This window comes from Anneissia japonica, unplaced genomic scaffold (assembly GCF_011630105.1).
Source record: "Anneissia japonica isolate Jap-2015-1 unplaced genomic scaffold, ASM1163010v1 scaffold2834_len698180_cov181, whole genome shotgun sequence".
Lineage (NCBI taxonomy): Eukaryota > Metazoa > Echinodermata > Crinoidea > Comatulida > Comatulidae > Anneissia > Anneissia japonica.
Window position 1 is genome coordinate 614,662 of NW_022704877.1, and position 15,625 is coordinate 630,286.

The following is a 15,625-nucleotide window of genomic DNA, read 5'->3' on the forward strand; positions in this document are numbered from 1 at the left end:
ACATAATGATGCATATACTGTATATAAAATAATATAACAATAAAAATTAATTTACAAATTATCTATATATTGACCTATTTTAATAATGAATTAGTAATAATAACAACAATTACAACAACAACAATAATAACAATAGTAACATCATTAACAACAATAGCAACAACAGCAACCACAACAACAATAATCACCAGACCTTCATGTAGAAATTACGGTTAGAATGTACAGTACTGTAGTAGATCATTGCTCTGGAAGCACAGGCTATCTTAAGTTTTCACTTGTAAGTTGATGTCTGCACCCACCGGATTTAAAAAAGGGACTAAATTTTGGAAAATGGGGAAAAAAGGAAATTTCATTCAAAGTCAGTTTCCGACCATAGTGCCATAGACAAATTTCGTAACTCAGCTCCAGCCATGGTTGGGCTGAAGAAGTATGGCCCTCCATCTATCTGTAAATTGCATTTCTTGCTCCCTCAATTTTTCGAATTCCTGGATTCGCCACTTTTTGTTTATGACTAGCGGTACTCTAGTATAGGGTAGACTGATGTTGTTATGACTCTAGCGAACATTATAAATAGCAAATTTTATTACTAGCGAGATGTTTTTGCAGCGAAATTTGTGTTGTAAAAAGTTATTACTGTATAGTAAAGCATATATACGGTACATAATCTCATATCGTCTTTCCAAACACATGTTAAATGCAGAGAGACGTGGGCGACCAAGATGTATATCAATCAATAATAATTTCACTCAACTAGTGTATTTAACATTATGACAACATGCTTAATAATTAATACAGGGCAGCCACCCCCCCCCCCGGTCAGGGAGAAAAAGTACAATTCGTCTGGGAGAAAAAAAATTATATGTATCTTCTACATTAGTACATTCTAAAATCGATTAAATATGCCTTTGAAGCCCCTAAATTGTCAAATTCAAATGGACCACTTTTGAAACCTTTCAATCGAAGCTCAACCACGCCTTCTTTGCTTTCGTAGGGGAAATCTGACCCCTTGTCGGGGGAATTGCTCCCCCCCCGTCGGGCAAATCCTGGCGCTACCCCAGACGTAGATGTAAGGTTATTTCTTTATTGTTGTACGTATTGGTTTTAACCTTGGCGAACGATGGTTTGTTTCGCTTTTTGGTAATAAATTCGTCTGGTTTGTTAACAATGTTCCCGTTCCTGTTTAATCTTTGTATTTTCTCGTGTCTATGAATTTGTTGCAGATGAAATGAAATTGTCGCAAAAAGTGGGTGCTCCATTCCACCTTCCCCCTTGTGCCACCCGTCATAGTCGTCGACGTCATCATCATCATCATCGATTTCATTGTCATCAACATCAACATAATAATAATAATAATAATAATAATAATAATAATAATAATAATAATAATAAAAATAATAATAATAATAATAATAATAATAATAATTATTATTATTATTATTATTCATCGTCAACAACATCATCATAATCATACATAACCATCATCATCATCACCATCATTATTATCATCATATCATAAATATTTTAGTTACATGCCCGCCTTGTAGGCCTAAGTCTATTTCTATAAAACGAATTTCTGGTCACTGATTATTTAATTGACCTATGAATGTACCGTCCAATTTATGAGATCAATTTTGCTTATTATATTGTTATAATATCCTGGAAATGATCAAAAGAGCTATACGACAAAATTAAATCCGTCTACTTCTAACGGTTCAACACACTTTGGTCGACTGAATGTAAACACTTATCGCAGGTAACGAATAAAACAAATAATACTACTGTAACGTAATTTTAACTAAAGTAAAGGTGAAACAGAGGGCACGCTCAGTCAGTCATTCACGCCCGATTAACCCAGATATGTATACATTATAGACGCTGTCTCTACCTTAATATTTCGATTATTATTAATCATGATCGCGGCACAGAGCCTCCAACATTAGGAGTCGAAACAAAGTTCTGTTGGCATTGCGTGGTAAACTGGTTAATATGTAAAGACCGTTTGAATGGACACGATATAACTTTAAGTACAATGAATAAAATTAAACAATTATAGGCCTACTTAATGTTGGCTATAAAAATATGGTTTCATGCTCAACAGTAGAGAGGTGACGAAAGTCTCGGTAAGCGTTGGGATACGATTACATTAAACTTTGTCTAATTAGTTTTATTTCGATCAAATCATCATTTGGCCTCTATGCTGTTTTATAAAAAAAAAATAATCAAATACGGAATCATACAGGGGCAGTCGGCCTACTTCGTAATTGACAGATTTAATTATATTTTTTATTTTATTTTATTCAATTTCCAGGTGAAAAAACACAAAAATATACGTAAAACAACAGTACAATAAGCACCTGAGGTAGCCATAAGTGGAATCAAAATAAAGAATTGGAGTGTCAAGTGGCTTTCCCAACTAAGAGTACTTAAAAAAGTCTGGACCTAAAACTTAAAATCCTGAAATTAACGTACTCCGCAACGCAAGATGAATAAATTATGACGTCGCATCCGTTAACGTTTATAAGGTTTACGTCGTGCGGTAAAAACTAAATATTAACTTTCAACAAAAGCGGATAAAAGAAAATAGTTTTCGCTGATTTACAGACGTTTTCCTCAAAAATCCTTAAATTGACTACCAGCCAATTTAAGAATTTATGCAAACGAACTGCAAATGTAGGCCTACTAGTTAAAGGTTCGTTAATTGACGTAGAAATTGTTTTCACATTTAAATGTGGATAATACTTTAAAAAAAAATATGGAAGTTAAGCAAATGAATTGATATGTATAGGTGTAATTTTGCCCTACCTGACGTGGAAATGTACTGAATACTTAGTACGTTTGAAAACAATTGCGAATTGTGAGTCCCACCCGAGAACAACTTGCGATTTTTTTTCCCGCAATTGTTTTCAAACGTACTGAGTATTCAGTACATTTCCACATCAGGTAGGCAAAATTACACCTATACATGTTTCTACTGACGTAAATCCAGTTATTGTCTATTCCATCACGACAATAACAATTAGGCCTACTATTAATTGAATTGATTTTTTTTTTTTTTTTGCTCTTTAAGTTATGGTGCAATAACACGCAAAACGTTAACGTTCAAGGACGTCCTATAAATTTGCGTTTGTCAACCTTCGAAAGTTACAGTATTTAGTCGTGAAACATAAATACCTATGGTTCTACAAGGAAAAAGTAAAAACTTTTTATACACCAAACCGAATTAGTAATTACGTCATTATAACGTAAAATTGTTGGCTGTGGAGAATCTACCTTTTAAAAGTAGGTTAGGCCTATGTTTCAATATCCACACAGGATTTTCTACACACCCAACTCTATTCCCTCCCCCATCCCAAGCCTTACACTTTACTTCCACATTCACAGACGGTAACATATTTATTTATTTTGTTTTTCTTCCCTCCGCTTCTGAACCGCACGTAGGCCGACAGAGAGTCACTCAACAATGAATGCTCAAACTTTTTCAAACAACTTTTTCGCGATTATACTGGCCTAACTGATTTCCTTCACGCTTAGGCCTGTGTAAATTAAATCCTTATCATTTGGCACTATCTAGATAGATTATGAGAGATCTTTTAGTCCTATTTGAAGTACCGGTAGACGATGAATGGAAAGATCATTGTCATAATTTAAAAAAAAAAAAACCAAAGAAACCAATTAAGATAACAAAGAGTTTGATTGAAAAAAAAAAAGAATTTTTAATTAACAACATTTCTTAGCACTAGGTGATTCGATATTGAATATAATAAATTTAACCTCACGACGTGGTATTCTAGCATTGGCGGATCTAGGATTTATTGAGAGGGTGGAACCGGGAGGGGTATAGGCCTACCCCTCCCCAAAAAAGATTTTTTTTTTATTTAGTGTTTAGACGCTCTATACAGGATTCTGGCTTGATAAACTTTGATGTGCGTATTGTAGACCTGCCAACAACTTATTAGTAAAACGAACATTCATGCAATTCTCCAACTCTACTCTCTCCGAAATTTGTCGTTTTACTGAAACACATGGCCATTCGTAGTGATACGAGTAGTAGTACTTTGATTTACCAAAGGGCATTAAATACAATACACAATCAATTTTTAAGCACACATAATTGACTTTATAACTTCAATCGAATTTCTGCATTTACTACAGGCCTATAACATAAATGTATCAAACAGAAAAGGAAATCCACTTTCACAAATGATATCAGCAGTTTTCTAAAAATATAGAAATTGTTTTTATTGCTAGCTACCCTATTCACCCACCCCCTAAATCCGCCACTGGTTAGCCTGAATGAAACCTAAAAAGATAACAAATCAGGCTAGGCCAGGCCTAGTCAAGTCGCCACGACCGGATCCACGACCCACACTCAGAGTCATAGCTTAGACTTTCATTACATCTTTTTTGCTATAACGTCAACCAACAGGGTGAGCATAAAAACATTGTATTATTTAGCTTATATGTAAATGAAAAAGTTAAAACGTACAAAATACAAATAGCGAGTTATTGATGTATAGCTTTTGGCCTAAGCTAAGCAGGCATAGGCCTAGCCGACGCTCAGAGTAGGTCTAATCCGGATTAGAGATTCGCGCAACACACTGCTGGCGCGCAATCAGTCGTCTAACCGCGCAATAATACCCGAATTAATAAATAGCCTGTTGGAACCGCTTCATAGAAAATCTTCATTTAGGCTTCCATTCTAAGAAGTTAAAAAAAAAATATATATAACATTGACAATAAAATAGATTTTAAAATTACACTCTTACCTGCAGTTACAAGGTCTTACATCCAGCGAAAATTCGGGCTCAATCGGCGAAAGTAGGCCTCTGTGTCAACTGCAGAAAATCCAGTGCACGCGCAACAAACGGCTAACGAACTCTATTTTTAAGTTGGCGTTAAAAAGAAAATATCACAATTTTCCGCTGGTGTGACAGTGTAGTGAACGTTTCTGCTACCTTCGTGACCCAGTTGCCTGCACTATTTTCATTGAGAGTATAACTTCTAATTGTTCTATAATGTATAGGTTAAATCAAGTATAAACAATGCCTTTTGCGACCAATGATGCGTGCATTTATGCGCGTGTTAGACTATGTAATTTAAACTTTCTCGAAAGTGTAAACAAATAAGAAAGGTAACGATTTTCTGGACCACCCATTCCTTGTACACACTCCTAACAACAATATTAACGCATCATTTTCTGTAAAATTGATTTCATGATTTTTCTCATGAAGTTCATCTGAAGCAATGAACCACAATTAATGATATTGATTATTATTATTCTCATTTTATTAGGCCTATAATTGATACCGTTAATTCCTGTCTAGTTTATTATTAGATTGCATACTTGTGTACTTGTAGGCCCTACGTCTCTCATTTCAAAGGGTTATATTATTTATATTATTATTATTATTATTATTATTATTATTATTATTATTATTATTATTATTATTATTATTATTATTATTATCATCATCATTATTATCATTATTATTATTACATTATAATAATAAGATAAAAATAATAATTATATAACAACCATTTATTTATTTATTATTATCATGTATTTTTAAATAATGCTATGTAAGTAAAGGGTCATTATTTATCATTTATTTATCATTATTTTGTTATTATTTGCACTATTAACACAAATAATTGACTTTTTGTATTTTGTCATGGTAATCTAAACAAAATATCGTGCTTTTGGTTTGATAATTTGAAATCCCGATGAAACGAGTCGCGTCCAATACAGGCCTTACAAAAGAGAAAAATCAACACACATACAATTCCTAGTGCTTTGTTCTAATATCACTAATGATAATAAAGTTCGTAGATGGTAAATAAAATGTTTTAAACCAGACCATCAAATTTTACTTGACGAAAACATGTGACTATGGTCATGATGACATTACATCATGACCATGACTAGGGCATACAGTTTCTTCGTAAAGAAAATTTGATAGTGTAGACGAGGCCTTTGCAACAGGATTAATCTCTGTCAAGGAAATTAAGTAAAAAAATTAAAATAACATTTTAAATCACTCATTTAACCCGGATCAAATAAATTATTTTCTTCTAATGATGAAACATCGAAAAAATGTATTTTTTTACCGATTTACAGACATTTTACTATTAAAAAACATCCTTAAATTGATTACCCACCAATTTAAGGATCATGCAAAAGAATAGGCCTACAGGATCTTTTGTTATTAAACTATCCAAAAATTGACGATGGATTTTTTCATTCAAAGTTTTGATTTTAAGTTGTTAATTTTACTTAAATATACAAATTTAGCAATTTAAATGTGGCATTAAAATTTTAATTTTTTTTTTACCTAATGACTGATGGGCCTAGTCCATCTTAAGTTAAGATTCTTGGGAATATCTATATTACGCCTTTTGTACAATTATTTAATAATTATCGATATATTATCATCATCAAAATGAGACTCATTTAGAACTACAAAAAAAAAAAAAAAAAATCATTTGTTTACCTCATGACTGATGGCCTAGTCAGACTTAAGATTCTTGAAAATATCTATATCACGCCTTTTACTATTATTTAATAATTATCGATATATAATCATCATCAAAATGAGACTCATTTAGAACTACCAAAAAAAACCAAAAAAACAAACAAAAACAAACAAAAAAACTGATTAAACCTTAATCGACGACGATGATGGTGATGATAATGGTAATGAAATGATAATGGTCATGATAATGATAGCGATAATAATAATAATGATAAAATAATGACAAAGATAATAATAATGATAATGCAAATGATGATGATGGTGGTTGAAAACATTGATACAGTAATACACTACCGACGTAGGTATTAATGTAACTTCATAACGACTGGAACATTGGAAACTACAAACGTCAATATTTACTACGTGTGTGTGTATATATACACCTGTGAGGCGAGGCTGCTTGAGTAAGGAAGGACATCCTAAATTCCGATATAATGAATGAAAACTACTTTACTATGTGTTGTTGCAGTTTATAATTCAAATTTGTATGGTATATGCTATATTTATTATTGCTACTTTGTTATTTTTAGACTAGATTAGGTATGCAGTAATTCACCAGACGTCAAAGGCTAGGCCTACCCTACTAGAGTGGCTGAGGCCAGCCAGCAGTGAAGCGAGGTCCTCCGTCACACCTTCCTCCTCAAAAGCACCTGGCAGAAGGCCCAAGTGAAATTCGTGGGCCTAAGGCCATTGACGTTAATTCACCCTTCCGTAGTTACCGTGATCACTTTAATAACCTAATTAAATCCTTGGATTATGTTCCTTTTAATTAAGAACATAATGATTTTGTGTAAGTGTGGCATGCTTCTGAAAAAAATTGCCTAAACATGTTTTTCAATGCAGATATACACATCCCTTTTGATGTAAAATCTTGCCCCTCCTAAAGGCTAAACAAACTGATTTTAGAGTTAAATGTAACCCTAAAAACTAGGTTGAATCCATGTAGTTCAGTGAAGTGTGGTTGAAAATGGTCATGTGATGTGATAGTCCCTGTGATAGGAGTGTGTAAGGCTGCCTGCAAATGGCCTGATGTACCCAAAACATGTTCTCAAATTCTTCAAATATATACCCTATTTTGACACTATACATGCAACATATGTTAACATGCCTAACTTCCTGTTATTAGGCAGTGGTGGTCCCAGATGTAGTTGAGGAACCCCCTTTGTCATCGAATGCCATTGCACCGTCATTCGATGCAAACAAAATTATAGTGATTGTTAATATAACATTGTGGTCTAAAAGTACAATTTCAGGTCATCCTCACCCTTGAAACCTCTCCCCATGAACCCAACTCCCTGTCGACAAATTTTCAGAGCCACCGCTGGTAGTAGGTCGGTTGTAGCCAGTAAAATGGATCATTAGCTAACACAGCATTATTTTGGGGATGATGTGATTGCGTGAATGTAATGCAATGGTTAACAATCCATTGGTGGAATATTTTACATAGTTTTTTTGTGAACAATTTTCATGGAATTGATTGATGTGTGCTTAATGTTTTTTGTCCTACTTTACATTCAGGACCTTAGATTCTAGGTTTGTATTTTATTCCCAAAGTGAAAAGACTATTATTTTTTACTATTAAATATATTTTTAGTGGAACTACAAAAAAAAAAAAAAAAACTCTAACCATCTGCAGACAGTGTACAGCATTGAACATAAAATAACAGCACTGCACAAACTTAAAATATTGTCTTGGTGCAGCTGGGGTCCTGCTAAAATGTGCATTAATCCGTAGACTGGTTAGGCTACCCCATTCTAATTGGTGGATTTGGGGTGAGGGGTGGAGGTGTCAAGACATGGCAAGTTTGAGCATTTGTGAACATTTTAAATTAATCAAACAATTGACTGTCTTGAATTCCTGGGATTGAGTAAAGCTCAATCAGTCCTTGTATTTTTTAGTCCAGTCATTTTTTGGTCAACTTCCAAGCACACATAGAAATAATTGTTATTGTACAGTAGTTTGCTTTTGTGTCTGAACATGTGATCTCCCATCACATTGTGAGTCAGTTTGCTTTGCTGCTTTTCACTGGTAGGATGTATGACATTTTTCAGTCCTGGTAGGGGTAAGAGAAACTGAGCAAATTTAGGCCATTTTAATTTGTTCTGAGACATCGTTTTGAGAAAATTGTAAGGTCCAAAGTTAAAAAAAAAATGTTTGTGCTTTGGCCCCACTCATGGCTGACAAGGGGCTTGGCCTGCTTGATGGGGAAGCTTAAAAATAATTTTTTGGTAGTGGAATACTATTGGCCTATTATCATATTTTAATATGTAGCCTTTAGAATATTTATAATGATAATAACAATACAACAATAATTATACTAATCCCAGTGGCAGATATAGGAATTTAAAAAATAGGGGTGTAGGAAGGGCTTACATATTACTGTTTGTGGATAAGTGCCCCCCCCCCTTTTTGTTCAAAAGTGAAAAGAAATAATGAATTGTAAAGTATTTTAGACGTTAACAACCTATTTATAGTGTAGTCATAGCCATCGATATGTTCCACCTCTAGTCCAGGCCCGTAGCGTGGGGGAGGGGGGTTTAAGTGGGCTATGATGAACCGCCCAAAAATTGGAGAAGATCCGCATTTAAAAACAAAAAATTGATATTGGCATATTGGCCAAGGCATAAAGGGCGCCACTATAATAGAAAACATTTCCATCAACGGTAGTGAAACACAAACAAGCATACAGTACTTATTTGTAGATAATTACTTCTGGGTCGTTCCCTGAACCTCCAGGGCGGGAGTTCGTGTTCTGGTGAACATTGCCAGCGAGTTTAAGTCTAATACATACAATACGGTAGTTGTATGTTTGACAGGTATAGATGTGAACTCACGTCCTTGGCCCCCTGAGTGAACCCTGTCAGATGTGACAGGGTTCACTGGGAGCAAAAGTGTTAAAATCCCCCCCCCCCCCTTTTCAAAATCCTGGGTACGCCACTGCATACTGTACCTTCCTGGTTTACTTAAATCATTGATTCCTTGAATAGAGTAGTTGAAAATTATGATTTCGTTTCATTTTTCAGTGATGGTTGTAGAATGCTTCTAACATGCTGTACTCTCTGCCAATCATTTTATTGCTGCTTTTAAATGCTGTTGACAAGGTAACGCTAGGACATGCTGAATCACAAGATGTCAATGTTAATACACAAGGGCCGAAACCACCTTTGGATGTTGAAACCCTCAAATTTCTGCACTCAATATATGGAGGACTGGGTGAGAATTGTTTAATTTATATTACCAGTTGACCTAAATGGCTTCAGTAAAACAATCTGATAAAGTATTATTTTTTATATTAGCAGCATTTATGCTTCAGTATCATTCAATTATATTAAAACATTATATATTTTTCCATTACATATCCTGCCTCGTTTGAATTCCAAACTTGGACCTGGAATGAATGTATACTTTCTTTTGTGAAATTTTAAAATTTTATTGAATAAAGAATGATTGAATAAATATAAATATAACTTGATATATTGAAAAATAATTTATACCAAATGCATAATTATTGTCATCTGTAGTGTTACTGGTATATGTCTTGTAATCGTAGGCCCGGTGATGAACAGTCCTCTCAATCGAAATCTATCTCGTAGATCCGTTAATATGCCTGCTACAAGGCCGGTTCCAGAGCAGATTCACCTCTCCTATGGAGACAACCCAAACGAAATGGTCCTGGTTTGGAGCACCCCAGCCGCTGCACAGCCATCTGTCCTGTATGGCCTAGCCCCTGGTAACTGGAGTACAGAACAGTCTGGCAGCAGTCAATACTTTCTTGATGGGAACCAAGATGGGCTAAAATATTTACATAGGGTGAAGTTAAAGGTAATGTAATTTGCTGATGCTTTATGAATACCAGTTTTGATTTTCTAATTGACAGATGACATACGGCAGTGGTTCTCAAACTATTTGGCTGACAACCCAAATAGATGTCCATGCAATTTGTTGCGACCCACTTCTCGAAAATTCAAAATGGGTTAATATTAACTGGTAAACAAAATTTAAGTAAAATCATTATATGATACTTAGAATGCATCCTCTTTTACAGCAAACTTTAGCATGATATAAAATTTGATTTTTATAAACACCTAAAGTGTCTCGCGTATCTGATTAATTTAGCGACCCATTTTTCGGCTGCGTCCAGTAGTTTAAGAACCGCTGATATACAGTATGTAAAGTCATGTACTTAGAAGTGAAGTGAATTTTTGTTCAATACGACAAGGTCATTGAACTGAAAATTATTAATTTACAGGATTCAAACAGCTATTGCATGGAGCTATATTCTTAATACTATGGTCTAAAAGCACAATTCATATGTCCCCATTAACCCCACTATGGATTTAATTCTGGGCACCAGACTAAGGCTCTAGGCAGCCTCTTGGTTCATACCCCTATCAGATTTTTTGGTTTACTGTTGGCAAATATTTGGAGCCCTCACTGTAAATACTAATAAATTAATAATAATTTTATAGTGCATATTGCAATAAACTGCCTCTATGCACTTTATATTATTACCCGGTCACTGGATCTAACTCTTATGTAACACATCCTCAGCTCCCTTGGTATTAGAACCTACCAGGTACCCATTTATATACTTTTGGGTGGAGACAGACGAACGTAGATAAAGTGCCTTGTCCATCGCAACAAACAACTTGCACAGCAAGGGGATTCGAACCCCCGACCTCAAGATGGAGAGTCTGAGCCACAAGTTACTCTACTACAAGGACACACTGCGGATATAGGTCAACATACTGTAGCCTTATGTGCGTGCCATCTATACATTCCTCTACCATTACCATTACTTTTCTCAATCAATATTAATTTCCTAAAATATCTCGTATGCTTTCAATTTACTGGTGACCAATATAAAGTTGGCATCTTCCGTAATTTTTTTTTTTTTTTTTTTCCAGCAATCAGTTGTATATGTTTAATGATATTCAATGAGGAAAAAATTTGGTCTGCATTTTCTTCGGAAATTTATAATATGACATGAAACAGATAAAGTAATTATGATTAATTTAAGAACATGTAATGATTTTGACCTGCTTGATAAAGTAGGTCATGTATTAAATTCATTATATTGACTGCTCTGCAAAATATGTTTGTGATTTTCATATTTCTGAAATTTTACATTAAAAAAAATCTATAATTTACCTTAATTTACCTTACCTTGCCATACTGTACAGGTGGGGAAAGTGCAGCCTGTGGGCTACGTGGAGCCCGACAGTGATATTTTAGCAGCCCGCGAAAATGGATTAAAACTGGCCCGCCAACCTTCTTTGTTTAGAAAATATGGCCTGACACCGATCATCTGTAAAATGTAACATTAAAACTGAGAATTAAATGGTAAAAACAGGGCATAAAGATTTTTGGAAGTGCGCTGAAAATATTTAAGTTTGGATGCTCCTCTGTGTTAAATCAAATATTAACTTTGGTCCTCAACTCATTTTACACCCACCCCTGCCTTACTGTCTTATAAAAATTTGGTGTTTGGTGTGACATTTTGAGGCATCAGTCACACAGATCTTCCTTCTCCTGAGAAGTTTTGCCCAGGAGTGTCTTGGAACATATTGGTACCAGTCCAGTAACTAGACAAGGGGCACAGCAACAGGGATTGGGGGGGGGGGTACAGTAGGTGTGTCCCATTTTGACACTGGGGCTTAACAACTATTCAATATCATTTCTGAGTACTTCAGACAAGTATAGAGTTTTATTTAATTTTTTTCTTAATTATCTCAATTATCATTTTTTCTGTTCTAAATATGGCATCATATCCCAGGTGCACAGTCTGACTGGTTAAAAATGGGCCAATCCATCTGTTACTAGTTGTGCCCACTTTAGTCTTTGTTTTGTGATCCATGTCTGTTCACAAAACTGGTGGTCAAAAATTTTCCTCATATTTTTTTTATAGAATTTATTACCAGGTACTCGATATAGTTTCAAGGTGCGGGCAGATGACGAAGAGAGTGAACCCTTCGAGTTCGCAACAATGAGGGATGGTGTCGACTGGGTTCCACAGCTTCTTATCTATGGTGACATGGGGGTCAAGGGTGGTGCACCAACCTTGAGACCACTCAACCGTGAAGTTGCTTCGGGGGAAATTGATGCCATCATACACATAGGTGACTTTGCGTATGATCTTCATGACGAGGGTGGAAAGGTAAGACTTGTATTTACAGTAATACCATATTTTTTTCCCCCAAGTATAAACCCACCTCAAGTGTAATCCTACAGCACTTCCTAACGTTTGAGAGTTTTTTTGGCAAACAAATTTGCTAAATAAGAAAACAATTTTTATTCTACTTTTTTTTCTGCCCTCTTCTTACAATCTTTTAAAAAATAAGTTCGCGAAACAAGGTATTCAAAAAGTCTCGCCGAAGCCCGCCTCAAGTGTAATCCTACAGTACCCAGGGGCAGATCCAGAGGTGTCTGAAAGGGGTTGGCCGAAATTTTTGTTTTCTAGATGCCTGAGAATAACCTCTGATGCGTTTTAGGCGATCAATTTTTTAATTTTCTTTCTTTCTTTTTTTTTTGATTTTCCAAAAGTGGGGGCCGGGCCAGTACCTCCTAACTTTTGAGAATTTTTTTGCAAGATACTTCATCCTGGTATACTTCTTCATGTTGCCAAGATGCTTTGTCATCATATTGAAGATTTTGCAGTAACGTGTGCCTTGAATTACAGTTAGTAGAACCCCTATTAAGTGGACATCTTCGGGACCAAAAAAAAAAATGTCCTTTTTATAGGGGTTGGCTGTAGTCTTAAAAAATAGACTATCTCTCTTTTAGCGGCTGAAAAAGTGTCTCTTTAATAGTGGTGTCCTCTTAAAAGCAGTGTCCCAAGTTAGGGACTCCACTGTTAAATTAATGATAAATTGGCATAAAACTGCTAGCATAGCCTTGAGCTTAAGCCCTAGTTAGGCTGGACTCTAAGCCTAGGCATTAAGGCTCATAAACCTGCAAAAGAAAATTCTTTCTTTAGTTTTATATTTCAGTGGATAAATTATTTGTTTTTTCTGATTGAATTTAAATTCATATCGGAAGTAACTGGTGTAGGTTTTAACTGTATTAATTTCATTTCTCGTGAGATGGTAGATTTTATTATCCCAGTTCACGGTGATTTATCCCAATGGGATTAGGATGGAAGCTAAATACCTCATCAAGATAGCAGCGAGAGATTTTAACTTTTGATTCCTTGTGAAAATATAAATACTGATTAACGCATTGACTACCATCTATGAATACAGTACCACATGCAAATATGAATATCCTAGTATTACCAATGCTTTAATTTTTTTTCTTTTATTGGTCTTTAAGTTGGAGGAAGTGGGAAAATGCAGAATGCATGTCCTCTCATAGAGGCCCAGCATTATACATACTGTACCAATACAAAATTACAAAATAAGAAAATTGGTTTTTACATCAGATTATTATGTACAGATATATTTAAAACAAAATAATAAAAGTATAAGATATAAAAATTAAGAAAGACAAAAAAGTATTGAGTTTGATAACTTGGCTGATAGCTTGGGAAGATCTACTTGTACATTTAAAAGTGTTCGTAAATTTTTTTTCGTTTTGAGTATTGTTTATCTTTTAAAGTTGTCTTCGCAAAATGGTCGAGTAGATTAAACATACTTTTCCCAAAGACTTTCCCATAGCAATCAACAGGTTTAGAAAATCAACCAAGTAGCTATTGCGGTCAAGTTACATTTAATCCAAATCCACACTCAGTCTGATTTATCCCAATGGGATTAAAGAAGCTAAATACCTCATCAAAGTGGCAAATTTTTATGAGAGATTATAATTTGTGTTTCTTGTTGAAAATACAAAATCTGATTATTCATGTTAATTTACTATTTATTTCATGTATAAATGGTGTGTCTAATAAATTGGCGGGAAAATATTAGGTAATGAGTAAACTCGTTGCTGGCAATGGGACAGTACTTTTTATCGCAACCTGCCAAGTGTGAGTTTTCTTGTTCGCTTTTGTCATGGGTTGGTATATCTTCAGAGGGTGCCCCCACATGTGCAATCTTTTTTAATGCCTACAACATAAAACAATAAACATACATAAAGTTATTTGCACGTTATCGTCTTGGTGTATCTTCCCTGAACTTTGGTTCTACAATGTATAACAGTGAAGTAATAAACACTAGCATGTTATCCCGGTTTTGAAAAGTATACATATTTGGCGCACCCAACTCACCATGCACGTACGACAAGTATACTTGACCCTGGCAGATGGAAAAATGTGGTACAGTATAATATATCTTGAATATTCAGAATGCTAGGTTATAGAATAGTAATGATGGATTCAAACTCTGTTGACATTTCTTTCAGGTGGGCGATGATTTTATGAACAGAATTCAAAGCTTAGCCACAAAAGTTCCTTACATGACAGTCGTTGGTAATCACGGTGAGTATCCATATACCTGTATTAATAAATAGCATACAACTGCATTTGATTTGAATTGATATAATATGCTATTCTGGAGTTAATAGAATGTTCTATAAGAATGCACATTATGTGGATATACTGTAGATTGGTAGAGTCTTTGAATAGATAGAATGTTCTATAGGATTGTAGGGTCACTTTTTGTAAATATAGTATTAAAAAGAAGGATGTTCTATTGGAATAAAATTATTTAAAAAAAATGTTTTACAATATTTATAGAGGGTGACCCTTCCATTGTATCATAGAAGGTGTGCTAATATTCAGGGGCTTTATTAGAGTAAATATATTTGTTAAAAAAATTTTAGGATATATTATTTGAATGAATAATATGTTCAATAAACTGAAAACACTGAAGATGAAAGGTCAAAAAATAGAATACACATTTCAAATGGATAGAAAAAAGAGCAAGGATAACAAAATCCACCGGTAAATGCATATAAACAAAAGTGTGTATGAACATACTCATTTTATATAAGCTAAAGGCCCATTTCAGAATGGACCACACGCCTAAAGCCCCACCCTTTTGATGTTCACAGCGTAAGTGCATATTTGTGGGACATATCTGACCATAAATATCGCCTTTAATTGATCATTACATCGTAGGGTGACAATGTCTATAACAATGAGGCTTCAGTCTCT

The 15,625-nt window shown here is 34.6% G+C and overlaps 1 protein-coding gene across 3 annotated transcripts in view; it reads left to right on the forward strand.

The window, feature by feature from the left end:
* Positions 1-6,905: 6,905 nt before the first annotated feature.
* Positions 6,906-15,625, forward strand: part of LOC117104795 (acid phosphatase type 7-like) — a 41,669-nt gene continuing 32,949 nt past the window's right edge. Inside the window, exons 1-5 of one of the 3 annotated variants that reach the window (XM_033245642.1) lie at positions 6,906-7,023; positions 9,558-9,747; positions 10,085-10,356; positions 12,443-12,691; positions 14,872-14,947. In XM_033245642.1, coding sequence (XP_033101533.1) covers positions 9,582-9,747; positions 10,085-10,356; positions 12,443-12,691; positions 14,872-14,947 — 763 coding nt within the window. In that variant the 5' untranslated portion in view covers positions 6,906-7,023; positions 9,558-9,581. Of the gene's footprint in view, positions 7,024-9,557; positions 9,748-10,084; positions 10,357-12,442; positions 12,692-14,871; positions 14,948-15,625 lie in introns of those variants that run through there. The other 2 variants (XM_033245643.1, XM_033245644.1) reach the window with 2 other exon arrangements.